The sequence below is a fragment of the Strongylocentrotus purpuratus genome, unplaced genomic scaffold (assembly GCF_000002235.5).
Source record: "Strongylocentrotus purpuratus isolate Spur 01 unplaced genomic scaffold, Spur_5.0 spur5_scaffold_2, whole genome shotgun sequence".
NCBI lineage: Eukaryota > Metazoa > Echinodermata > Echinoidea > Camarodonta > Strongylocentrotidae > Strongylocentrotus > Strongylocentrotus purpuratus.
In genome coordinates this window covers 11,117,299-11,143,241 of record NW_022145605.1, presented here as the reverse complement: position 1 = coordinate 11,143,241, position 25,943 = coordinate 11,117,299, and the positions used below count along the sequence as shown (strand labels likewise).

At 36.1% G+C, this 25,943-nt stretch overlaps 1 protein-coding gene and 1 long non-coding RNA gene across 2 annotated transcripts; both read left to right on the top strand.

The window, feature by feature from the left end:
• Positions 1-659: 659 nt before the first annotated feature.
• LOC582272 (probable ATP-dependent DNA helicase HFM1) lies at positions 660-20,840 on the top strand. Its single transcript, XM_030991019.1, has 28 exons — positions 660-885; positions 1,573-1,615; positions 2,236-2,495; positions 2,919-2,981; positions 3,355-3,422; positions 4,153-4,285; positions 5,004-5,155; positions 5,531-5,611; positions 6,225-6,407; positions 6,971-7,017; positions 7,456-7,609; positions 8,180-8,312; positions 8,864-8,965; positions 9,828-10,021; positions 10,374-10,420; positions 11,040-11,221; positions 11,641-11,724; positions 12,387-12,478; positions 12,988-13,142; positions 14,339-14,436; positions 15,058-15,272; positions 15,582-15,665; positions 16,688-16,845; positions 17,261-17,364; positions 18,180-18,437; positions 18,867-19,174; positions 19,525-19,819; positions 20,173-20,840. The coding sequence occupies exons 3-28, from the start codon at positions 2,435-2,437 to the stop codon at positions 20,838-20,840; spliced, it is 4,119 nt and encodes a 1,372-aa protein (XP_030846879.1). The 5' UTR covers positions 660-885; positions 1,573-1,615; positions 2,236-2,434.
• A 309-nt stretch (positions 20,841-21,149) lies between these two features.
• On the top strand, positions 21,150-22,876 carry LOC105438592. The gene is made up of 3 exons (XR_971019.2): positions 21,150-21,364; positions 21,713-21,783; positions 22,229-22,876. It is a non-coding gene; the product is annotated as an uncharacterized LOC105438592 (long non-coding RNA).
• The last annotated feature ends 3,067 nt before the right edge of the window (positions 22,877-25,943 follow it).

Sequence of the window (25,943 nt, the reverse complement as noted above, 5' to 3'; positions counted from 1 at the left end):
GCTCTCGATGAACATGATGAATTGAAGAAGTCTTATTCTCGGACACTAGGGGTCTAGTCATGACAACGTAAATCTCCAGCCCTGGCCAGCCGGCCTCGTCTAGCCTCGACTCTAGGCATATAAAAGTTACTGCTACAATACAACGATTTTGAATGGTCTAAGTCACTGTCACTGCGTCAAAAAACAGAAGACAAGGACAGGTCAAGGTTAAAAAATAAAGTCTAAAGATGTGGTAAGAATTTTTTTTTTTTAAATAGACGCTATGATTATGATGGGGTGGAATCAATACTCAATAGTTTATAGTCTAGGGGTCTAATGGTGCCAGGTAAAATGTCAGAGGTTATAATGTCACAGGTAAAAATATAAAAACAAAAGCATGTTACTATACTGATGTTGTTAGACCTGCAGCCAGGTTGATTACGGTATTGCCTTATGTAATTGATAATAAGTGAAGATCTATTCTAAGTAAGCCCTATAGTCTACAGAGTCTATTATAAGGCTTACCAACAAAAAAAAGATGAAGGATTCTCTGCAGTCATTATTTCAGTGCTGCTTTATTTTCTTCTTTTAACTTTTATTTACCTTTTTGCCCAAAATTGTAACTTTTTTGCCCAATTATTGCCGATGAGAGGTGGGGGGGGGGGGCGGAGGGGCTACACCCTCCCCCGGTTTGTAGTTGTACGCACAGGCCATGAATAACAGAGTACAATTTTCAAGCCTAAAAAAACAAATGCAATCTTCACTTCTGTTGTAGGAGGCCATTTTCAGATCTGAGTGATGTCCCAGCTCCACCCTTGCTAGATGATATTTTGCCGTCACAAGTTTTCACCGATGACTTGGACTCCTTTTCAGTATCTCAGGCACTCGGCAACTCACCAAGCAAAGGTCAATTCAAATTACTTTTTATTATCCCAAATTTAGATGGAAAAAGAGAAGTACTTGTGGATCTTAATACCATGGATTCACAATTCACAGCGCCATCTAGCAACACTAGTGTTTGGTCAATTTCATGTGATGCATTATGGGGAATAGTCAACAAAAATATCAGCTGTGGCATTGTTATATCAAGGATGTAGGGGGATTTAATAAGAATTTTTTGGTGGGGAGGGTATTGATTGCTTATCTGGGGTAAAATTTTGTGCTGATTCCAAAAATGTTCTTATTGACCCTTTTCACGATGTTATTGGTCATTTAGTCCACTTTTTGGCCAAAACTTACGATTATGGTAAGGGATAATTTTGTCAGCAAAAAAGGATTTTACAGGCCTATACTACGTAGAAATGTGTCCTGATGCTAGAAAAAGTTACTTGAATGCCCAGTCATACATATTTTGCAGAATTCAAACAGGATTGAGTTAAATAAAAGCAGTGATCCACTGTTTTTTAAATTTTTTATTTAAATATTTGTTCAGATATTCTTGTTTACATTCACATGCATACATGATTAATTAATGAAGGATCAGTCTTTTGTGTCTATGCATGTCATCTTCTTTATAGACTTTACTGGGATTACATGTATATCTTATACAACTTTATTCATTTTTGCCCTTTTTATTCACAATTGTCTTTTCAGGCCATGGAATCTTAAAATCAAGATCTGCAGGTCTTCAACCAAGGTAAGATTTTTTATGTTGGAAACTGTTTTGCAATTATTTAAAGATATTTAGGTTCATTCAAGAAGAAGAAAAATGTCCTGTATACATCTTTAGGTTTGTAATTAGGTTTAACATTTCTTGCATTATTTGTAATTTGAAAAAGAATTATGTAGCACATGTCAGAACGTCTTACTTCATATCAAAATCAGTGGACTTGCAGAAAGATTTCTACATCAAAGGAAATTAAGCTCTGTCACTGTTTAGGAAGTTCAACGACATGGCATATCATTCAGTTGGTTCATACTTTCTGAAACACTAAATAAACACAATTGAATGAAATTTTTAATAATGAGCACATTATTAACATTTTCTGTGTTGCAAAATCATCAATTTCTATGAGTTTGTTTTTAATATTATTCATTCAAGAAGCCAAAAGACTTCAATTTTAATAACTGATTACTAAACAAGAGAAGGAAAAAAAGAGAAGATGACTAATGGGGTATTGAATATATTTCTCACTACAGGCTTTAATTTATCCTGATCTCTGAAATACAAAATATGGCATGTAGACATTTTTAATTTTAATATCGTTTATTCCTATGATTAAGTATCTTTAACTCTTTATGTCCTTTACTTTCTAGGCCAAGAGTTCGGTTTGTGCCTCCAGTGCAACGTAGGCAAGCCAGCCAGCCAAGCCAAGTTCAAAGCCAGCTATCATCGCAAGAGGACTTGTTCAATGACACCATTGACTCTCAAAGCCTGCAAGCCCCTCGAGAGAAAGGACATCCTTTTGATGAGCAACCTTACCCGAGCCAGCCAGCTAGAGAAGTTCATGTGCAGATGCCACCGCAGCTAAGGCATAGTCAAGATGATGAATTCCCAGCTTCCATCCATATTCCAGGTACTTGATTGAGAAGCTCATATTAATAATAATAATAATAGTACATTTATAAAGCGCAGAAACTATCCAACATTAGGTATATATTCTACTGCGCTACAAGAGCTCCTGATATGCTTAGATTTACGGTACAGTTAATTAAAAAGAAGTGTTTTCAGTTTTTAAAGGCCAGTAACATGACTAGTTTTGCACTAATTGGCAATATATTGACTTTAGTGTGTGCTGAAGTCAAATTAATTTATATGTGCAAAATTTCACCGAAAATACTTGAAAAGAGATGCACATTTTTTCAAATCTATAATATATCTTACATTTAAAAAAAAAACACTTTCCACATCAATGTCTTCATAGTGAATATATGATTAACATTTAAAAAGAATACAAAAAGTAATTTTTTTTGGTTGTTTTTTTCTCTCTATTTCTCAGCCTCATCAACCCCAGGAGGAACAAAGAGAGGGGCGAAGTGTCTGCGTTCTATTGAAGAAATACGTATCCTTTTGATAATCAAAGAGTTATCGACACATGCTGACATATTGGATGAAAGCCTTAAAAAATAACATAGCCTCCCAAATGTTGAAGTAGCCTTTAATTAAGAATATGAAGCAATATTTTGAGCAATAATTGAGACATTTTTTCGATATTACTTATAATACTTTTGCAATTGACCTTTCTTAGGTCACATGAGTGGTAGAAAATTGTTTCTATCTTCTCTCCATTTCTAATGACAAAAAATGAGATACTGGATGGGGAAAGGTCGGTTTGGAGGATTGATAGTGTCACTATTTTCATATTCTTATGAGTAATCAAATTATTCATAATTTACTTTTCTCCATACTTTTTCCTTGATGTCAAACTCACTTAGCTGACCAGTACAGATCAATCTTCCCATTCCCATACTTCAACTTTGTGCAATCACAAGTGCTGGATGATGTAAGTCAGTTTTGCAATTGGGCACATATGGGTAGTTTGGAATAATGTTCTAAACTTGTAATCGTTTTGAGAATATAAATTAGCTAGATTAAGTCTGGAACAATTATCACGTGTAAAAACAACTGCTGTGTAAGCGTTGTTTATTTTCTAATCGTACGCTTTGAATTTGAGATATTTCAGATTTGATTTTTAAAAATCCTGGCTTGAAATTCAACAAAATCTTCCTACACCTTTTTTACTAAACTTTCTTTACCATATGACTTACCACATTTAAAATGTAAACTTTAAACTTATATCCTACTACTCCACAGTAATATCATAATAACAATAATATCAATTTTTGATGCAATTTGAATATATGCAATATGTTTTTGAATATATATTTCCCAATGTATTTTAAACGTTTGTACAAATGTATTTATGTCATTTTTTTCATTAATAAACCAGTTATCCATCTATTTATCTAAAGTTCATATAATCATTTATAAATAGAAAAATAATACTAGTGACAAAAACTCTAGTTTGATATATTTTATATGTATAATGAAATATATTGATAATTTCCCCCTATATATAATTACACTGGGAATTCTAAATTCTGTTATTTTCAATTCTTTTTTGTTTTCTTTAAAAACAAAAGTAATAGAGATGAAAACATCATTATTGATTTTTTTTCTCTCTGTAAAAACAATTTACCTTTGGTCTCTTTCCATTTAAATCTTGATTTTAGATCCTGTATACGGATAAACCCCTGGTTGTAAGTGCTCCGACTGGATCAGGAAAGACGGTTCTGTTTGAACTTGCCATTCTCAGACTATTGATCTCGCAGGGAGGTTATGATAATAGGACTAAAGTAGTATACAGTAAGTCACCAAAGATCAAACTTCAGCTCAACACCTTATCACCTTATTCCTGTTGTTCATTGATGGGTTGTTGGAAAGTATATTTAAGTGCAGCATTGCCTGGGTAGGCACAGGCAATGGAATTTTTAAGATTAAGGGGTGAATGATGAAAGAGAAATGGTGGAAGGAAGGGAGGGAGAGAGAGAGAGAGAGAGAGAGAGAGAGAGAGAGAGAGAGAGAGAGAGAGAGAGAGAGAGAGAAGAATGAAGGAACATTAACATTTCAACATTAACAAAACAGGGAATAGAAGGGAAAATGGGTAACAGAGGAATTGTAAAAGATGATGGATGGTACAGATACTTCTGTATTCTAAGGTAGATACATGTTGTTACAGGAGCATTCAATAATCATCATTCTCATTTTCATTTAATTTTTTTCTCCATGAATTACCTTGTGCATTGTTACTGTATAAGTTGGATAAGTGTCATCATGACTTTACTGTTGTTTCAAATTCCATTTCCTCAATCTGATTATTTTAAAAGATTTCAGAGTTTCTAGTTGTACCATTGTTGTTTATTTACCTCTCCTTTGTTTATTCTTCCCACTCTTTCTCTTTTTCTCTTTGATCATTCACTCTTTATCTCTTCATCCTTCTTTCTCCCTCTCTCTCTCTCTCTTTAATTTTTTCTCACTCTTCATGCGAAATTCATTCTCATCTTTCTCCTCCAATTTACTCCAGTGGCTCCTATCAAGGTCTTATGCAGCCAGCGCTGTGATGAATGGAAGGAGAAGTTTGAACCGCTGGGTCTGAAATGCCAGGAGCTGACAGGAGATACTGATATTGAAGACTTCTACCAGTTACAGGCCGTCAATATCATCTTCACTACACCTGTTTGTCTTTCTTTCCTTTTCAATTTCCTTTTCTTTGGAGGATGATGTTTTGATTTTCTTGAATTTCTGTGTTATTTCATTTTATTTTGAATAAGTGATCTAGCTGTTTTGAAGAAATCCATGTACATGGATGGCATAGAATTACTACTAAAGCAATACTACTTGATAACACAGCACATGAGCATCAGCACTGCAACTGTATGCATATCTCTCCATTTTGCTTGAAATGTTTATCTTATTTATTTGTTTAGTTTGATAGCCTTTTCTTTTAAACCCAAGGAAAAAAGTTGGTATCTATTTATAAAAGCTGGCTATCAAATTGATTTCTATACTCCACACTAATTGGTTTATAATTGGAATGCATTGACTTTTCAGGAGAAATGGGATAGCATGACAAGGAAATGGAGAGACAACCATTCTTTGGTTCAACTTGTTAAACTCTTCCTCATTGATGAAGTAAGTAGTTTGTTTAATTGAAAAAAATAGTCCAATATGTTTGTCAATTGTTATTAATACCAGTAACATAATACCTAAGATATATGTCATCACTGTACATGAATATCAAATGGGTTCTCAAAATGAAATGCAAAACAAAAGAAATTTAATAATCATTCATTAGTCAATCTTTTACATATTCTAGGGGAATATACAACTGATGTCCAAGAAAAGTCATATTGCATAAGTATGAAAATGATGGCAATATGGTGGCATCAAGGGTAATATATTCTTACACTATTCCAAAAACTATGTATAGTATTAATTACAGTAGGCACAGATGTTTTGTTCATATATTTCTTTTTATAGATGGCAGGGAATATGAGTGTTTTTGGACCAGGAACCTGTTTCATAAAACTTGTTATAAATCACAAATTCTAACATGTTATGACAAATATGCTCTCAGCCAATCAAATGCAAGGATTTCAGTAGCCTAAAACAGTAATTGTAACTTGTTTGATAAAAATTTCCATGAAACAGGGCCCAGTTGTACTACACCATGTGTCTATATGTGACAATAGCTCAATAGATGATTAATCTCATTATTTTATAATCCCTATCATTTTCATCTTAGGTTCATTCTCTGAATGAAGAGACCCGAGGAGCCACTGTAGAGGCCGTCATCAGTAGGATGAAGACCGTCCAGGCCGCTCTACCAGACCAACGCACCAACACCTCCATCAGTACACAGGAGCAGAGCAGTGGCTCAGGACTACGCTTCCTTGCTGTCTCCGCTACCATTCCCAACATCAAAGATGTGAGTGCAACGAGAATATGATAACGGATTCAATATCGTTTTAGTGTTATTTAAGTGTCACAAACAAAAGATAGTTCACACAGCTGATGTGTAGTGTAAGAGAGTAATTCATTACCAGTGAGGCTGTATACTGCCCTCTTTTGATATCAACATTATAAGTATTTCTTTTCTTAAATCTGATAAACAATATTGTCACAATAACTAGTGCAGATTATCTTCAGGATGAACTACATATGGCTTGAATATACAAGGTTTCATAGAAACTAGGAGATAAACACCAATATTTATGGAAATGCAAGAATTTGTATAATTTCTATGGTGTGAATACATTAGTTCTGCATGTGTTCTAAAGTCTTATATTTCTTGCCGAGTAACATGACTATATAATACAAGTATACAGGTTAAGAATTAGGTGTGTATGTCATTTAGGAAGATGTGGTGTTATATAAGTTTTTGGAAGGTTAGAGAGAGAGGTTGTTTAAATCATCAGGATTTATTTATGCTTTGTAAATGACCTTTCTTTATACATTGCAGTTAAAATTATGTAATTTTTCATCCTGCAGATTGCAGAATGGCTTGGATTTGGTGACCAAACTGCTGTCTTTCACAAGTGAGTATAGAAACTGAAAGCTTTACACTGTGCTACATGCACAAGTAGCTATTTAGATATGTAATGACTATGTGGCGTCTAAGCTTGGATGGTAATTGTACACTGCTCAAACAGCCCCCCCCCCCTACAGAGAAAGACTCATACCCCCCCCCCCCCACCCCCACCCAAAAAAAAAAGGAAAAAAAAAAAAAGAAGAGAAATATATTTTCAGAGTAATTTCATCAAGATGCAAATTGTGATTAGAAGTATAAGTTTTGAAGTATTTTCATTTTCAAAAGACAATTTCCCTTAAAAACCACATTTTGTAAAATTGTATAAAAGTTACTAATCACAAAGAAATCAGATCTAAAGATATTTTGGTTTATCTGAACACACCAAATGTGCCACCTGCTTTGATTATTTATTTGTTTGTTATGTTTGTTTGTTTTGCCATTATAGATTTGACGACAGCCACAGACCAGTGACGCTTCGTAAGGTTGTGATTGGCTATCCCTGCTCTGATAACTTCTCAGAGTTCAAGTTTGATCTCTCCCTCAACTACAAGCTAAGTGGAGTCGTTCAGACCTACTCAGAAAACAAACCTACTCTTGTGGTAAGACAATGAGAAAAACGTGCTCACTTTAATATGATACAGTGAAACCTGTACCGGTATATAAAGACTGCTCAAGGGAAACATGAATAGTGGTCTTCATAGGCAGGTGGTCTTTATGTACAGGATTCACTCTTTTCTCAATGATACCTGTATCATAAACTGGGCTTTCAGGAAATTCATCTCTATTATAAAAAGCTTATGCTCCAAACCAGACAGAACGTTAAATGGAGCTCCTTTAGGGGTAGAGAGGGATTCACTTTGCACAATAATACCTGTATGCCTGTTTACTATGGTTGAGTTAAGCACATCAAATATATAGTATATCACTACTACTGCTATTACTTCTACTGCTGCTACTACATATACTGCCACTACTACTACTACTACTTCTACTACTACTACTGCTACTACTACTTCTGCTACTACTACAACCAATGCCACCCCCACTATACAACTACTACTGATAATAAATAATATGTATGTGCAATTTGCATAGTACTATTTGTTCAACCTTTTAGTATTTTATTTTGTATAGAGCAGCTAACCATGCTAATTCTCCCTTTCCTTCAGTTCTGTTCTACTAGGAAAGCTGTAGAGCAGGCTGCTTCTATCCTAGTGAAAGAAGCCAGGTTTATCTTGAATGCACAGTGCAGACAGAGGCTTCAGATGTACAACAATAGGATCAGGGATTCTAAACTCAGAGGTGGGTCAAAGGTCAAATCAAAGATGATGCTACACAAAAGTACTGTTCATGTAATTTCATTGTTAATACTCTGTCTTGGAGTCAAAGTGATAGATTATTTTGGAAACAGGAAGTTGTTTATTACAATTTAGGACAGTGAAGAACATTGAACAGAGATATTGGTACATGGAACAAAATGAAGAGGTGGCATCGGCAGATTGTAGTCCAGCGTTGTCAACTATTTTTCTAACCACATTTTCAACAAAGACAAAATCCCTTTTATAGAAAAAAGTACCATGGTATTCTTCCAATTATAAATAAATAGAATATGAAACTTGCAAACTATCTTCACTTTTACCATAAATAAACACCAGTTATGGCAACTGTGAAATATGAATTAGACATGTAAGAATGTAATTTATGGAGAAATCCTTTTTTTGTTTTTCCTTTTCAAAACAATGGAATAATGAAGACTTTGATGAAAAGTGTTAAAGGGGACTACTATCAGTGTTGCAGATTATAATAAAAATTGAAGTATAGTGAGAATCATGCCATAATGTTGTGCTGCATAGATCTGGTCATGAATGGAGTTGGCTATCACCATGCTGGTCTGGACCTACAAGACAGGAAGGCTATTGAAGAGATGTTCCTTCAAGGGGATCTCCCTGTACTCAGTAAGTATCTCTTTGTTCTTTACCATGGTATATACCTGTTGTAACGCAACTGTGGTCCACTGTGTACACTAGGGTTAAGATTTAAATGATTGATGGGTTGACATATGGTGTTCATTACTCACAATTTTGGAGGTACAATAATGAATTGTAAGAGCCCTACTTGAACTTTTAACTACTTTAATCATTCATTCCCATAGGCTTAATAATGTTCTTCTAGGCAGTATGTCACCAAAACTGTGGGATTAAGTATATTTGTGTTATTCACAAAGAAAAGGGGAATTTAGCTTTGCATATATTTTCAAATCAGCAATAGCCTTCAAGATGTAGAAGTGATTAAGCACTATCTGCATGTACATGATTATGTGTTCATATCCGCAGTAGATCATTGATTACATGATTCACCTCCAAAGGTTGTTTATACCTGTATGCTTGTACATGTATATCCAAAGAACGGATTAGTATTTCATTGAAGTCCTATCCAAGGGATTAGGTTATGCCTTCTAATTATGAAAATAGAACCCATAGTGCTGCTCTGTATTACATTAAAGAACTCTTTTTAAAATGGCCTCCAAAAATATATATATATATTTTTTTTAACTCCTCATTTTTCCCCCAAAAAATTGTGTGGTTTCTTGTATCCTAGTCTTTTTCACTTCAAAATTGTTCTTGTACAGAAGGACTTCGAATTTGAAGTGTTTTCATGAATTCACCTTGAAATTTCCAGAGCCAAGTCACGTACCTTTTTACTCACTTCCTCATAATGGCTATCAGTTTGATTTTATTCATGAGGAATTTCCTCGGCACTATTTCTCTCTGCTGCTTCTGAAGCTAAGTAATGTATTTTTGCTTTACCACACCACAGTGTCGACCAGTACCCTAGCCATGGGGGTGAACCTCCCTGCCCATCTCGTGGTTGTCAAGTCTACACAGCACTATGCAGGTGGGATGTACAGAGAGTACAGCGAGACACAGATCCTTCAGATGATAGGCAGGGCCGGCAGACCACAGTTTGATACAAGCGCCACCGCAGTCATTATGACCAAACACAAGACAAAGGTCGTAACCAGTAGTTGGTTTCTTTTTAAATAATCATTATAATAACTGCAAATATCAAACAGGTTATGAAATACTGTGTCCATAAACAAATATACCAAAAAGACAGACATACATACGTGTACTACATGTACTACATATAATACAGACAAAAATCATGTTATAACTTGAGAAACTTTAATGAAATATTTGCTCTATCAATCTATAACTCTATAATTTTGATTTGTGTACAGCACTTTGAAAATTTTATGTCACAAGCGCCATATAAATTTGTTGTATCACTATTATTATTATAAATCATAATCCTTATTTGGCTTCTTATTCATAGTCTTGTATCATTTGTTTTCATGTACAGGGAAAATATGACAATCTCCTGGCTGGAACAGAGGAAATAGAGAGCAGGTGAATATGCTTAGTTCAATTAGAAAATCTGTGTTGTTTTATTCTGCATAATGTAGAACAAATACATAAACAACACTCTTTTAACGATATCTTGTTTTCATTTCCTTGAAGAAATGACCAAACATATTTGCATTCTCTCTCTCTCTCTCTCTATCACTCTCTTTCTCTCTCTCTCTCTCTTCCTCCCCTCCCTCCTCTCTCTCTCCCTCTTGCACTCTATTTCTCTCTCTCTACCTCTCTCTCTCTCTCTCTCCCTCTTGCACTCTATTTCTCTCTCTCTACCTCTCTCTCTCTCTCTCTCCCTCTTGCACTCTATTTCTCTCTCTCTACCTCTCTCTCTCTCTCTCTCTCCCTCTTGCACTCTATTTCTCTCTCTCTACCTCTCTCTCTCTCTCTCTCCCTCTTGCACTCTATTTCTCTCTCTCTACCTCTCTCTCTCTCTCTCTCTCCCTCTTTCTCTTTCCCTTCTCCTCCTTCCACCTCTCTCCCAACCATTTTTTCTTTTTTTCTTTTCCCTCCCTCCTTTCCTCAATCTCCCCCTCTCCTCCTCCCCTCTCTCTCAACCCCTCCTTCTATGTTCACCTCCCCTCCCCTTCTCTCTCTCTCTCTCTCTCTCCAGTCTTCACAACCACCTGATAGAGCACCTGAATGCTGAGATAGTTCTGCACACCATCGACAACATGGACATCGCCCTTGAGTGGCTCAAGTCTACCTTCCTCTACATACGCGTCCAGAAGAATCCCACCCACTACGGCCTACCAAAGGGGTTCACTCAGATGGAGCTGGACAAACGGTTGAAAGGTAGTAAACAAAATGTATGTTGGTCATGTGATGAGAGGAGGAGGATTGTAGAAGATCTTGCTGGAAGGATTGGTAGAGGACAAACGGGTAGACAGCGATTCACTTTGTTTGATGATGTCAAGAAATGGACTGGTCTTAACTACGGAAAGGTTAGAACAAGAGTACATGACAGATAGCGATGGAGGTGCATAGCCGCCAACCCCTTCCGAAGGGACGGCACGAGATGATGATAAAAACAAAATTATTTAAAATTTTTAAAAATTGTTGTTGTTGATTTTCTTTCTTGTTCTTCTTGTTGTCCTTTTGTTGTTGTGTTGCTGCTGGTTTGTTATTTATCAATTAATTGATTTTTGCTGTATGCAATGTCCATGATCATTATTTGAAAAATATCCATTTTTTCCCCCAACTCTCTCCACAAGAATTGTGCACCAAAGACTTGACATCACTGGCTAGCATCAATCTCATACAGATGGACCAGCAGAGTAAAGAACTAAAGCCTCTTGGTAAGTGTCAGGCTTACCTCCCTCCTTATCGGACTGTTTGGTAGATGGTCATATGACTGTATACCTAGTGAAAGATATATAGAAATGTTGACTGAAATTTGCCACTTAGGTCTTCTTGTAGCTATCAAAATTTCCTTGAAGATAAAATGATACTAAAGCTAGACCTTATCAATTTTCAAAGTCTGGTATTTTACCTTAATAGCAAACTAAAATTCATACAGTATGATATCACGATAATCAATAAATTTGCCACATCCGGTTTTCGTCCATGATTCCATGCAAAAAACTTGGTCATAAATGCAGAAAGCATCAAGACATCAAATTTGTAAAATCAAACAGTAACATCATGTTCTAATAGATGTATATTATTGCCCCAAAACCTTGAGCTCCTTAACCCCCTGTACTAACGAATTGCCATACTCTCATTGCTTTCAAGAAGTGTCTGAAAACACATTTTTCTAATTTATTTTGATATTACTCTCTTCTTGTAATTACTATAAGCTTTGTATGATAATGTTCTCTGTTTTTGTGTGTGTGTGCAAGTATTTTTAAGTTGACGCCCTTTGTATTTTATGAAAATTAGTAGTAGTTGTAGTAGTAGTAGTAGTAGTAGTGGTGGTGGTAGTCGTAACATTATTATTATTATTATTATTATTTAACAGAGACAGGCAGACTGATGGCAAGGTACTGTGTAGCCTTTGAGACCATGAAGCAGTTCACCAAACTGGATGGCAATGAGACTGTGTCAGATTTGGTGAGTCTCTAATTTCATACAAAAAAAGTATGATTTCCTTGCTATTTCATGAATGGAGGTGCTCTAGATCCTTAACACCTGCTTGGCAGTGGATGGCAGTCATACTAGTTATCTGTAAATATTCCTGACATTGACAAACTCTGCATTTTCTGTATGATTGTAAAACTTTTCTACATCATGCTTCTCTTCAAATGTACACAATTCTGTGATGTCCAGCACAAGTAGAGATAGAGAGAGAGAGAGAGAAATTTACATGAAGCACAACATTTCTTTCTTTGAAAGAAATACAAGTTCTTGAAAAAGCTATAAAAACTAAAGAATTATGCAACAGTTCTTTTAATAAGAACTAACATATCTTCTCAAGAAAAAATATCCCAGCCCTTGTAAATACTACACACATTGGTACCTGTTTAAGTTTTCCTCACTCAAAACGATTTCACCAACTCAAGATCTTTACAACATCAGCTCTAACCTTATGCTATAACCTTATGGATCTTGTTTTTTTAAAGATGGTACTTGTGTCCAAGTGCAAGGAGTTCAGTGATGTTCAGCTCCGAGTGAATGAGAGGAAGGTGCTGAACAAGATGAACAAGGATAAGAACCATGTTACGATCCGTTACCCGATGAGTGGCAAGATCAAGACAAACGACATGAAAGTCAACTGGTAAGACAGAGTGTTTGAGATTCATGAAGTCACAAAACATGTGTAGCATAACTAGTCCAGTGGTTTAGTAAGACGTAGAGGGCGTTATAGTTAATTGTGAAATATATATGTGTACATCGTGAGATGTCAGTCAGTCAGCGTTTAGCTGTGAGTCAGCGCTTAGCTGCCGTTGGGGCAGGTTCTATACAGTTGTGATCTGTGAGTCAGCGTCGGGCTGTCGTTGCGAAAGGTCCGTTACCAGGAACGAGTAAAGTTACTTGACTGCAGATACTGTGCAAGTGTTGTTTCTTTAGTCCTGTCAGACATTCAGTGATTGCGGGAGTGAGTAAAATGAGAGCTAGTCCACGTTATTTCTTACACGATATACTTTTGTGAGAGCCCACTGAGAGATATAGTTGATGAATGATTGTCGAGAGCGTGGACCGGGTTTTGAGAGACTGCAAGGCAGAACGCTACCCCGGCAGAGCCCGGTTACGCCACACATGTATATATAGATGAGATTCAAGTGGTACAAACAGTATGATCAGGAGATAGAATGATCAAGTATATATATATACTCATGAACAAGAATAAGAACCAAAACACCATGAACTATGGCAATTTCAAAACAATTGATATGAAAGTGCTGTTCTGAGTATAAAAAAGTGAAAAAGTTTGAGTGGCATAGACTTGTAGAAAAGAAAGATAGCTAATCAAAAATTGTACATAGGAATATGTTTTTCTAATCAACATTCATTGTATTCCTTTTTAGAATAAGGTGGCGTAGAGTCCAAATAGTTATTCATTCCTATGATTTTCATACAAGTTTTTTTGTCAAACAGTGAATGTCTATCAAGACAATAAATTTTCAGATTCATAGATACATGTAAGATATTCATTTAAGATAGAAAATACAAAAAGGGAGGAAAGATGAAAGGAAACACAAATTATCTTTTGAAAAATATTAAATTATGCTTTAAAAAAAAAATCCCAATCATTGTTAAATTGTGTATTCGAGTATTCCTTGAGATAAATATATGGTTGAAAAGGCATTCTTACTTCATGAAAAATTATTTTAATTTGTCTTCTTTTTTCTTTCTCTTTTTCTTATATCATCTTCTCTTCCTCTGTCTCTTCCATTTTCTGTTGATTCCATTCATTGATTTCCTCATATATATATATATATTTCTGCTCTTTTTTCCTCCTTCGATATTCAGCTTGATCCAAGCCACCTTAGGGTCCATTCCTATCCAGGAGTTTGCTCTAAATCAGGATTGCTATAAGATATTCAGGGCAGGCCAGAGACTCACCAGATGTAAGGAAACAGAGACATTTTATGTACATTTGAGTAACCGTTGTATGTATCAGGCACTTCAGGGAATTCAGTACTCAATGAGTATAAGACTGATGAAAACTTTCAAGTGTCAATTTTTTTTTTTTTACTTGTTATGCTTGATTTATGGATATATTTGACATAGGATAAATTCCATGGGAATGATCTTCACTGAGGGGTCACCTGCTTCTGTTTCAAGAAGAAATACATATCTTAATGTAAACATATTGTTCAATATGACTTTCCTTAGGAGGTCCGTGAGAGCTAAAAGTGCAGGACTTGCCAAATTCCAGGATATTGCACAAATCAAACTGATGAATGCACTACATTCACAACCAGGTTCATCATATCTATGAAAAGCAACATTTCTGCTGATCAGGGTGTTCCATCCCACAAGTTCTAAACAAATAAACTAAAAAAAGTAATATCCATCGTCTACTGATCAAAATAAATATCCACACATCGTTTCCGCACTACATGGCACTCCTTGCAGCTATTCGCCTAACCAACCGTCCCAGTATAGCTTCCTGAATGAGCTGCTAAAGATTATACTCCATCAAGTAGCAAGTATCCACTGATTATACCACACTTTCATCTTGACAGGCCTAACGGAGTACCTCATGACCAGAACGGAATTCAAAGCCTTGCTGAATGCCCTGCTCACATCCAAGTGCATCCAAGCCAAGCTGTGGGAGAACTCCAGATATGTAGCCAGACAGCTGGAGAAGATCGGTCCCACCATGTCCAATGCCTTGGTCCATGCTGGTCTGGATAGCTTCCAGAAGCTGGAGAATAAGAACCCCAGGGAACTGGAATTGGTGAGTTTGTGTGAAAACCTGATTTCATAGAATAGAGGACAAGTTTGGATAGTATCAAATTTGTGGATGCCTTCCGTCAATGCCTGACGGGAGGCTGCAACTGAGAATGTTTTACTTGCACCATGTTAATAGCATTGCACCATGCAACTGGCTCTCGTTAGCACACACACACTCATTTATCTGCAAGAATCTTCAACTGTGAAGGAGGTAGACTTAACCCAAAGAAGAAGAAGGAGAAGAATTTAAAGGTCTTTGCAAAATATCAAAAGATGGTATACATGTATATTGTCAATGATTTTGTTTATTCAGATTGTAAATCGCCATCCTCCATTTGGGAATCAGATTGTAGAGGCTGTCTCTCATCTTCCAAAGTATGATGTCTCCATTGAACAGGTCTCCAAGGGAAACATGAAAAGTGGTCTATGTACCGGTAGACAGGTTCCTTTAGTACATGCTTCAATTATAAGAAACCATTTGGAAGGGAAACTAAATATGTGGTCCTTGTAAACAGATGGTCTCTAAAGCAGGTTTTACTGTATATATTGTCAATGAATTTGTTTTTATTCAGATTGTAAATCGCCATCCTCCGTTTGGGAATCAGATTGTAGAGGCTGTCTCTCATCTTCCCAAGTATGATGTCTCCATTGAACAGGTAAGACAGACTTAAGTTTTATTAGTTTGCATGCATACATAGAAACACATGCACACATAGAACAGTCTAATTATTCAAATACACCCTTCCCCATGATCATTGATTCTCATCATTCTCATCATCTCATGTTATACATGTATGTATGTAAGTCTTCTATAGGAATATAATTATTATCATTTGATACACTTGTTGAAATGGGTCATTACCTTTACAAGTCATTGTAATGGCTGGTCACTATTATGCACTGTTACTAATAGTGTATTGAAACAAAATATAGAATCTCCCCTCCCCTTCTCTCTCTCTCTCTCTCTCTCTCTTCCTCCTGCTCTCTCCCCCTCTCTCTATCTCTCTCCCTCACTCTCCCCCTCCCTCTCTTTCTCTCTCTCTCTCTCTCTCCCTTCCTTTCCCCCTCTTGCTATCTCTCTTCTTTATGATTACAAGTTCAGCACATTTTACTTTTGTTATCTCCTGAAGATGTGAAAACACTTCAGAACCATAATTTTTTTTTTTTTTTTTTTAAGAAACAAAAATATATAAAGAATTTACAAATTATACAAACAGTCATTTCAGTTGAATTAGAATTGAAATAACTTTGAAAGCTTGCATGCCATCTCATTTTTCTTTACTGGCAACCCAAGATTAATGTACAAAGATTTTGTAACTGTTTAATACGGGATAGCTAAATTCAGGAGGTATGTATATGTTACAGAAGAATTATTATACACTATGATATTTTGTATCATTTCTTTTCCAACACAATCAGGTATCAAAGTACAGTCCTGTGAGAGCAGAACTAAATATCACAGTTTGTCTCCAAAACCATGAGGCCGTAGCTCAGAAACAGACCACCAAACCCAACCACATGGTCATTCTACTTATCGGAGATGCAGACAACAAAGTGGTCTACAAGCAAAGAGTAGCGTAAGTGTGAATAGCACTTTATGCAACAAAAAAGGAATAGTTTTTATTATTATGTTTTATGATATTCAACTATTAGATTCCTATATCTGGTAAACTTCATGGTTTTGTTGTGTAATCAAATTATTTGGTATCTATGTCAATTGTGTTAGGATGCTTTTCCTGTTTTTGTCAATATTGCAAATTTGTGTTTGTGATGACATGAAGATAAAAAATTAGTACGAGTTAAGCTATTTGACTACTTCTTTTTATTACTTGTACCTTTCACTTATGAGAACACTTGATTTGGGACAATGTCGTAATATTTAAATATTTTCAACAAAAAAAGAGCTACCATTACTACTTTTGCTGGAGTATTATCCACAACAGCAGGATAATCAAGTAGAATAATCAAGCATCAATATACATTTATTTTCAGAGACTCCCAGCTGGTGCAGTCAGGTATGTGGATGCGTAAAGTGGAAGTCAAGAGGGCAATCAAAGGAGAGGAGCTCAACATTAACCTCATCAGTCAAGACTTTGGTGAGAACATGTGATGATAAAAATCTTTTGACGGATCTCAAACATGCTCAGTCAAACCGAGTTTGTTATCAATGATTGTTGTTTTCCAGTATAATTTGAAAGTCACATACCTGTGCCTCTCACTGATACAAAATCAATTTTAATACTTATCCAATGGGCTTATTCCTAGTCATTAGTTTTCAATGGTTTAACAGTGCCATAATTTAAAACTGAACTCAAGCTTGAAAACCACATTCAATCCATGAAGTGTATATTCTCATATGAACACCTCTACATATATTTTTCTAACTCTAAATAGAATAACTATGAGGCAATTGGGCATTCAAAAGTACCTTACACTAAGCATTTACTCGATAAGAAAAGTTTTTTTTTGTCATTTTTTAATCGAAACCAGATAATATTTCATCAATGTTATACAATGGAGAAAGTACATATAAACACTTCTTTATGTGTATATTAGTATTCTACACAAGTAAAATGTATCCTGATTAAAACAGGAAGGTATGTTTTAATGTGAATATATCATCGCAGCACAAGTGCCCTTTGGCAAGGCATTATTCTACACTTGCCACTCCATACCCGGGAGAGAAATGGGGACCTGGTAGGATGACAAAAGCCTTTGTGTTAGTAATTGCCTAATGCCCTCACAGTAACCATATAGTAGGAATACTCTCCAGGGAGTGGAGAAGTTGCACATTCTGCATGAATGAATCAGATGACCGAGGCTATAATATCTGTAAAGCACTTAAAGACCGTATTTCGTATCAAGCGCTTTATAAATCCAAATTATTATTATTATAAATTCAAACATTCAGTTGGTCTGGATGTACAGAGCTCCTACTCGCCATTCTACTCTGGACCAAAGCATCTGAGAGCAGCAGTAAAGAATGAAGCCCTGCCCCCTCAACTGGCCGAGAAGAAATCCCCTGTGAGGAGATTGGTGCCTGGTCTACCTGGAAACAACCCTTCAAACAAGAACAGGAGTCACCTACTAGGTCAATCAGACAGGATGGATTCTCAAAAAGGGTTCACAAATACAGAGTTTTCTTCACCCTGCGATGATGGTATACAAGGTGAGGGGTAACACAGAAACTATATACAGTTACCATAAGGCCTAAAAAAAAATGTTGTTTTGCCCTTTGCGACCGACCCAAAAATTTCAAAATCGACGGTCGGCCTTTTAAAAAAGTTTTTTTTAACCGTTTTTTTTAGAAAAAAAATGTATTTAGGTAAGCATTCAAAACTGAGAACTATCAGCCCAAAGAGGGAGTTTTTTATTTTTATAATAACTAATTTTTTAAAAATCTGACCAACCGACCCATGTTTTGGCACCTAAAGGGCAATACAACATCTTTTTTTTTTAGGCCTAATTAAACTGGTATCACAACTCTTTTATATTCATTGATTTTAGTCCTGAAAAAAAAAGGTTTCAATATAACATCCCTGGTCCAAAAGACATTGATCAAGAGGTTTTTTTATGAACTTATAATATTTCTTGACAGATTTTGGAGGGTATGGAAGCCGTAAGCCCTGCAGCCATCGCTGCTTGGACAAGGACACCTGCGCTCATGACTGCTGTAAGTTTGGCGTCCCCATCAGACCCCCTCCCAGACCTAGGGCTCCACCAACCAAGAGGTTGCAGACTCCTGATGAAGAACTGGCTACCACCGGCAGCAACGCCTACAACCCACAGAGCGCTGCCACCACACCATCTAGATCTAGAGGTCCTCGAGGTATTGATGGGTTCCTGGACCTGATGAGACAGAGAGCTCGGGATATAAGTACGACACCAAATATCAAGCGCTTGAAGGTAATAACACGTACCTGTTGTAGCATTTATTAAGTTGAGTGAAGGGATCTAGGATGACACGTGAAAATTACCATATACAAGTTAAACAAAATATGAATCTTTATGTGTTTGTTTACATCTTTACCAACAGTTCCGTGAAAATATATAGCACACAAGTTACATATCTTGCTATTATTTGTGTTTCTTTCCATCTATGTCACACAGTTCAGTGAAAGTATATGGTACACAAGTCACAAATCTTGCTATTATTTTTGTTTCTTTCCATGTATGTCACACAGTTCAGTAAATATATGGTACACAAGTCACATATCTTGCTATTATTTGTGTTTCTTGCCATCTATGTCACACAGTTCAGTGACTCGACTCCTACCCCCTTACCCACGCTGGATCGGTTTGCCTACACACCCAAGAGAAGCTTGCTCCCCGCAATGGACAAGGCAGCTGATACACCTGTCGCCAAAACCCCACGCACCACCACCACCTGCACCGCCACACCCAATCCCTCTACCATGGAGCCTCAGAGGACTACGGGATGGGAACACCTGGACTTCTACAGGCATCAGAGGGAGATAGAGCTCTCTGAAACCCAGCCTGAGGTGTCCCATGGTGTGGGTGGAGATATGTATGGTGATGATGATGATGATGGTAGGTTTCATTTACTGATGAAGCATTGATTTATTTGCCTTTGTCTGTATTAAAGCAGGGGGAGATAATTTTTGTATTATCTTCTACACACAAGTACATCTCTGTGACTGGTCACTTTTTGCTACCTTTTTCAGAAATATACCTTTTTAAATTGATTTACTAAAAAAGGTCAAGCAAGGACCCAAATGCATTTTTATCTTTAAAAAGGCAGGTGAAATAAACATAAACAAATGAAGTAGGATAATGATAAAGTGAGAGCAATACAAAAACTTCCTGTCATATTATCTCATTGAATATCAATTGCGTTCTGTGAAAGAGTACAAAATATGTTTAATTTGTTTCTTAATGAACAGAACTCCCTAAAGTATCTCTTGGCTTTGATGAGGGCCCAGGTGATCTTCCTTGTTTTGACATTGGAGGAAGCGACATCTATGACGTGGATGACATGGACGACATTATCTGCATGGATCACCTTGACAGTCACTTTCATCCAACCCTCAATGACACTGTGAAGGTCATCTCCTGCGATTCAGCTAAGCCCTATGAAGGCGCGACCCAACCAGCTCCGCAGAGACCAGGGTACCTGTGGGGAGGTGTGCCTTCAAGGCAGCCACATCCGATGCAGGAGCAGTCTGTCCCGAATGTGAGTGTGCCACCTGGGTGGAAGCTCTGTAGAGGGGACCCCAGTGAGTCCATTGCTGCGTCCAGTGCAACCCTCTCCCTACCAGTCATGGAGTACACCCTTACCAGTAGTCCTGCTGACCAGTACGTCCCGTTAGGAAGGAGGGGTCATCCTCTGCATCCAACTGTGAGACCTGCATGCAGTAATAACCTAGGAGGTTACAGACCTCAAGGAGGTGGTGTCCAGTCCCTGCCAAGACCCCAGCTGAGTGATGCTTGGACCAAACCCCTCCCACCTACAAGTCATAATGGGAGGACTGGAACACGGTATGACCAATGTCGACTTCTCACCTTCTCTATTTCAGTTGAATCAATGTCAGTCTGGATTAAAACAGTGTAACATTGGTAATAAACAGTAATCTTTAACACAAAAAGAAGACAAACTTTTCTCAACTATTATATTTATAGACCCTATAACTTGAGCAACTCAAACCTCTGATGGTATTTGAAGGGTAACATGTATACAAATATGTTCCTTTTGCTATTGGTCATTGTGAGAACATAGCCATCAAACCTTTTGTTGTTGTTGTTGTTGTTGGAAAGTGAATGTTGTAATTTGCTTGGGATAAAGATATATTGGAAAGGATGTCATGACAGCATTACCCTATGAATCCACATTTAGCAGGAACATATACACTGTACTTAAATCATACCATTCTCATCATTTGTTCATCTTGTCTAACAAGGCTACCCGAAAGATCCCCTCTCAGGCCCCTGTATGGTAAGGCTGTCAGGAATCTAGACTTCAATCCAGCCACTCCATCCATGAAGCCACACACAGCACCTCTAGCAAGCAATACAAGCCCTGATGAGCAATCCCTGATGACCTGTTTAGATGCTGTGGAACAAGACTACTTACAAAAGGTATGTTGATTATTCACATTGATCATCAATATATCCTAGAGTATATTTTATCTGTTGTGAGTTGGAAGGCTGATAACTTTAGGGAAACAGCTTATCATCCTTTGGTTATGTCAGTGAACAGTTTGTTCTCTAATGTTGCTGAATCTCACTACTTTCATCTTCATGCATTGTGTAAGTTTACAAAAATGAAAGAATTTTACTGATGGTAATTGTTTCACTTAAATTCATGGCTTTCATGCTTTTCAAGACTTTGGGGAGAAAGTAAACAGTAATGGCTTTGCAGTCCACAAACAATAAAATTAAATTCATCTCAAATTTTCTATATTGCTATTCACTTTACTTTCACAGAAACAAGGATCATTTTCCAAGCCTTCTCAGAGACCACGACTTGGCAGCTTCTTTGTCAACAAATCCCCAGAGTAAGCGGAATTTTGATACTGAAGCCGAGGCATTTTAGTACTTTCAAATTTTCTTTTTTTATCTTTATTTAGAGAATGTTCAAATGGGTACCCTTTCAACGAAATGCTTGTATCGCATTAAGTACTATCATGAAGAAAGCAAGATAGAGTAACATATTGAAAAATATTATTTTTATGAATTATATATATATATATATATATATATTTTTTTTTTATATATTTAGTCCCCAGAATATAACTAATTTTTTTTTTAAGGGCCTACCTTATTTGTATAAACCTTTAAAATTGTACAGCAATCCCTGTATCCAGTTGTATCCCCCCCCCCAAAAAAAAAATAAAAATATATATATATGTATGCTTGTTATTGATTTGGACATATTATTGCAATCATTCATTCAATTGTTCACTTATTTTCCATCTCTTCTGATTGTTTATTCTTCTACAGAGCTGATGATGATATCCCAGAGTTTGAAAGCATCTTTAAAGATCTCTTCTGAAGCCAGTTAACTTCACAATATTCACATATGGTTTCCGTAGACAATGGCATCTTAATGTTGAAGTGCATAGATGTATCATAATAAAATACATTTTATCTGCTGATATAAAACTATTTTAATCTAAGATGTTATTTTAGAATATGCAATAAATTATCAACTTGGAAATTAGAAATTGTACATGAATGTGTATCATATGAAGACTATAAACAACTTCCTCAACATTTTTTTCAAATTAATGAATATTATTTTATTATATATTATTATTTCTTTATTTACAATAAGTAGCATTTTAACGACTTAAAATATTAGGGAAAGCACAAAACTGGAAAGACAGTGAATTTGTTTTACTTGAATATTATGGTTCGTGAGAGTTTTTGCCTTATTACACTTTACATTGTTTCTACGATAGTTTGGTATGAATATTGAAGATAAAGAATTTGATTTATTTTGGAGAGAAATATTCCTGAGTATTAAAAAAAGCAATTCAAACTGACAGGAAGATAGCCAAGAAAAATATTGAATTAGAGATACATCTTATTAAAACAAAATATTTTTTTTTAGGTATGGCACTTTCATTGGCTGTATCTCTTGTATGAATACCACTACTTTTTTTCTCTACCTGTACTTCCTTGATGCTTAATTGCAAGCAGCTGTATAACCAGGCTGACAATGAGCAAAAATCAGTTGTATTATCTATCTAATATTACATGTTTTGTGAGAGATTTCTTGCACATTTATTAACTGAATCATATACATTTGTTAAAGACATAGTAAATGTCAATGTTTGTATTATATTGAAATGTGATGCATGTATGTGTAAAGAGACAATATCGCTTCCTAGTTGAAATGTTTTTTGTTTGTTTTTTGTTATGTGTTCTTTGTACAGGACAAAGTTTTATCGTAAATTTTATTTGGCACACTGTATATAAACTCAGAAATTGGATATACTGTACTTCACACAAAACAAGTGATTGTAATACTAAGAAATGTAAATTGATATATATTCATATCTCTATTTAAAATTTTACATATAAAAAGGCATATTACCTATTGAAAATCTATTTATTTGATCTAATTTATTGAAAAATAAAAGTTGGGAAAACACCTAATTTTTTTGCTTATTTGTATGTACATGACAATAGTGTACCCTGTATTTACAGTAGCATCTAATTTTGTACAACTAAATGTTCAATTACAATACAGAATTTGATGACTAAACATCATTGAGAATGTCAAATTTCAGTTAGGGGAAAGCTTTATATAAACATCCTATTTGAAATGCACACCAGCACTTTGCGCACTATGACACTTGCAAGTTTTCTATGAAACATGCTCTGATGACAAATGCTCTACGGTCAATATCCTACACTCACTAAATTTCCCAACTTCAACCTTGTAGTGTACCAAAACATGTAAAGAAATGATTTTGAGTGTTCACTGGTGACATAAGGAAGTATGCTGAGTGTTTCTCACGGTTCACTATTTTTTTCCCCTCCTTTTCTCTTTCTCTTTCAGCACTAATTTTTTTTGTATGTTGAATGTGCTGTAACAAAAATTACATGGCCTCTTTAGCCACTACATACCTACAAACTTTGAAGAAAAAAAAACGAAACTGAAAGTGATTGTACCATGCAGAGCAGCTTTTTAATAATCAATGACTTTCAAAAATTAACTGAACAATGAACCTTTCAACACAATATTATAAATGACACTCACTCTCACTTTTACTCTTCCTTTCCCCCTCCTAATCATCTCTAACTTTGTCTTAATAAACATGTCATGCTTCTGTTATTAATTTCACTCTCTAATTTTCACATCCCTCCTTTAAACTCATACCACATTTCTCATTAGCACAGATTGATATTTATCATACATTTATGACATCTCTATTCCGAGCCCCCATAAACAGTATTCTCTTTTTTGTTTCAAGACAATCCGATCCATATCGCTTTGATCAATTACTCTTAATGTACATGCAATTGCTTCCAAAGTGCTATACTTTCATATGTAATAGTGATTAATGTTTCAAATCTTTAACATCAATAGCCACTGTACAACGCCCATCTTATGTCAGATTTCATTTTGATCTTTGTCAAGGTGGTGTCGACATATCAGGAAATAAAGCATTCCTAAATTTCAGTACAGTTCAGTTCTTGCTGATCTTTTTTTCAACACGGCTCTTCATTTTACATTGATGATGGACCATAGTTTTCGGTATTTACATCTTCTCTACATATTCAAAGATCACTAGAAGACTATTTTTGTCGCAAGATGTCACCAAAGGTTTTTCTCGTGGTTCTGATATCTGCTGCTATGTATGCTTTGCCAGTGACTTCACTAAGGCAACGTCAAAGAGACACTCTCTTTCTCGAAGAGCATTCAGTGACTTTGAAGGAATTCAGAAGGACATGTACAGTAGACGTGATAAGGAAAATGGTGTACTGTACAGAAATGAACCTTATGGCAGTTCCAGATGATCTTCTAGCAGACGTTCAGTTTCTTTACCTACATACCAATCACATCCATACTCTGTTAAATTCCTCTTTTGCGAGGTATACCAAACTTATTTTTCTGGATCTATCTGAAAACAATATCCGCCATATTGAACCTGCTACGTTTGCTACGCTGATGCATTTGCAAAATCTGGATTTGAGCTATAATGAGGGTCTTCAACTTAGCAATCCCAGTGGAATCCCATGGTCTCATAACCTAACCCGGATCTCGCTGGCATCCTGTAACATCAAACTGCTCCCCACAGACTTTGTTCAGTGGTTCCCCCTGCTAAATGATGTTAGCTTCATTAATAATGATATTTCGCATGTCAATTTGACATGTTCCCCGTTAAGAAAAGAGCAAATTGAGAAGATGGATTTTACGGGTAACGAAATTCATGAAATCACCCCCGAAAACTTCAAGCTTGACTGTAACGTCAATTATCTTCATATCCTTAGAAACCGTTTAACTCGCATCGCCCCGGAAGTTATTAGTTCGCTTCGTGTGCAGAGTTTGTCATTGGGACAGTTTGGCTCTACTCCACACTCGGGCCTATGGAAGGACCTGTTCGCGGGAATAGCTCAGTCCCAGATTCAACGTTTATCCATACTAGATACACCTATGGACATCTCTCTAGATTTGTTTGACCCTTTGCATAACTACCCCCTTGTCAAGTTGCATCTATCCTACATCTACTTAAAACACATCGACCACTCAGCTTTCTCAAATCTAACTCTATTAAAACAACTTTTTGTTGTATATAACGACATCAGCATAATTGAACCAGAATGTTTTTATGGAATGAAGCTGCTTCAAGTTCTTCACCTGTCTAGTAACTCCATGAAAACAATTAACCCTTTCAACACCACTTGGAGGACAGATATACGTGAGCTGTACCTGGATCACAACAATTTGCTTGAAATACATGAGAATACATTTCGCGGTCTTCATAATCTAGTTGTATTAGATTTGGCCTCTAATAACAATCTAAGATTTCTCAAAATATCAAATGTGACAGGATTACACAGTCTTCAAGTCTTGAATGTGACACGGTCAAATCTTCAAACACTTTCTTTAAATGCTCCTTTACTCAGGCGCATAGATATTTGTAGATCTATCCCTATGATAGCGAAAATTTTGGAGCCAGGAAAAACATTTGCTCATACTCTA

What these genes read in the sequence shown, in the direction of transcription:
- LOC582272 (XM_030991019.1), top strand. Translation starts at nt 2,435, where the DNA reads ATGCCACCGCAGCTAAGGCATAGTCAAGATGATGAATTCCCAGCTTCC. An exon ending in AACGACATGAAAGTCAACTG is followed by an intron (nt 13,143 to 14,338) that starts GTAAGACAGAGT and finishes TTCGATATTCAG; the next exon opens with CTTGATCCAAGCCACCTTAG. An exon ending in CTGCGATGATGGTATACAAG is followed by an intron (nt 18,438 to 18,866) that starts GTGAGGGGTAAC and finishes ATTTCTTGACAG; the next exon opens with ATTTTGGAGGGTATGGAAGC.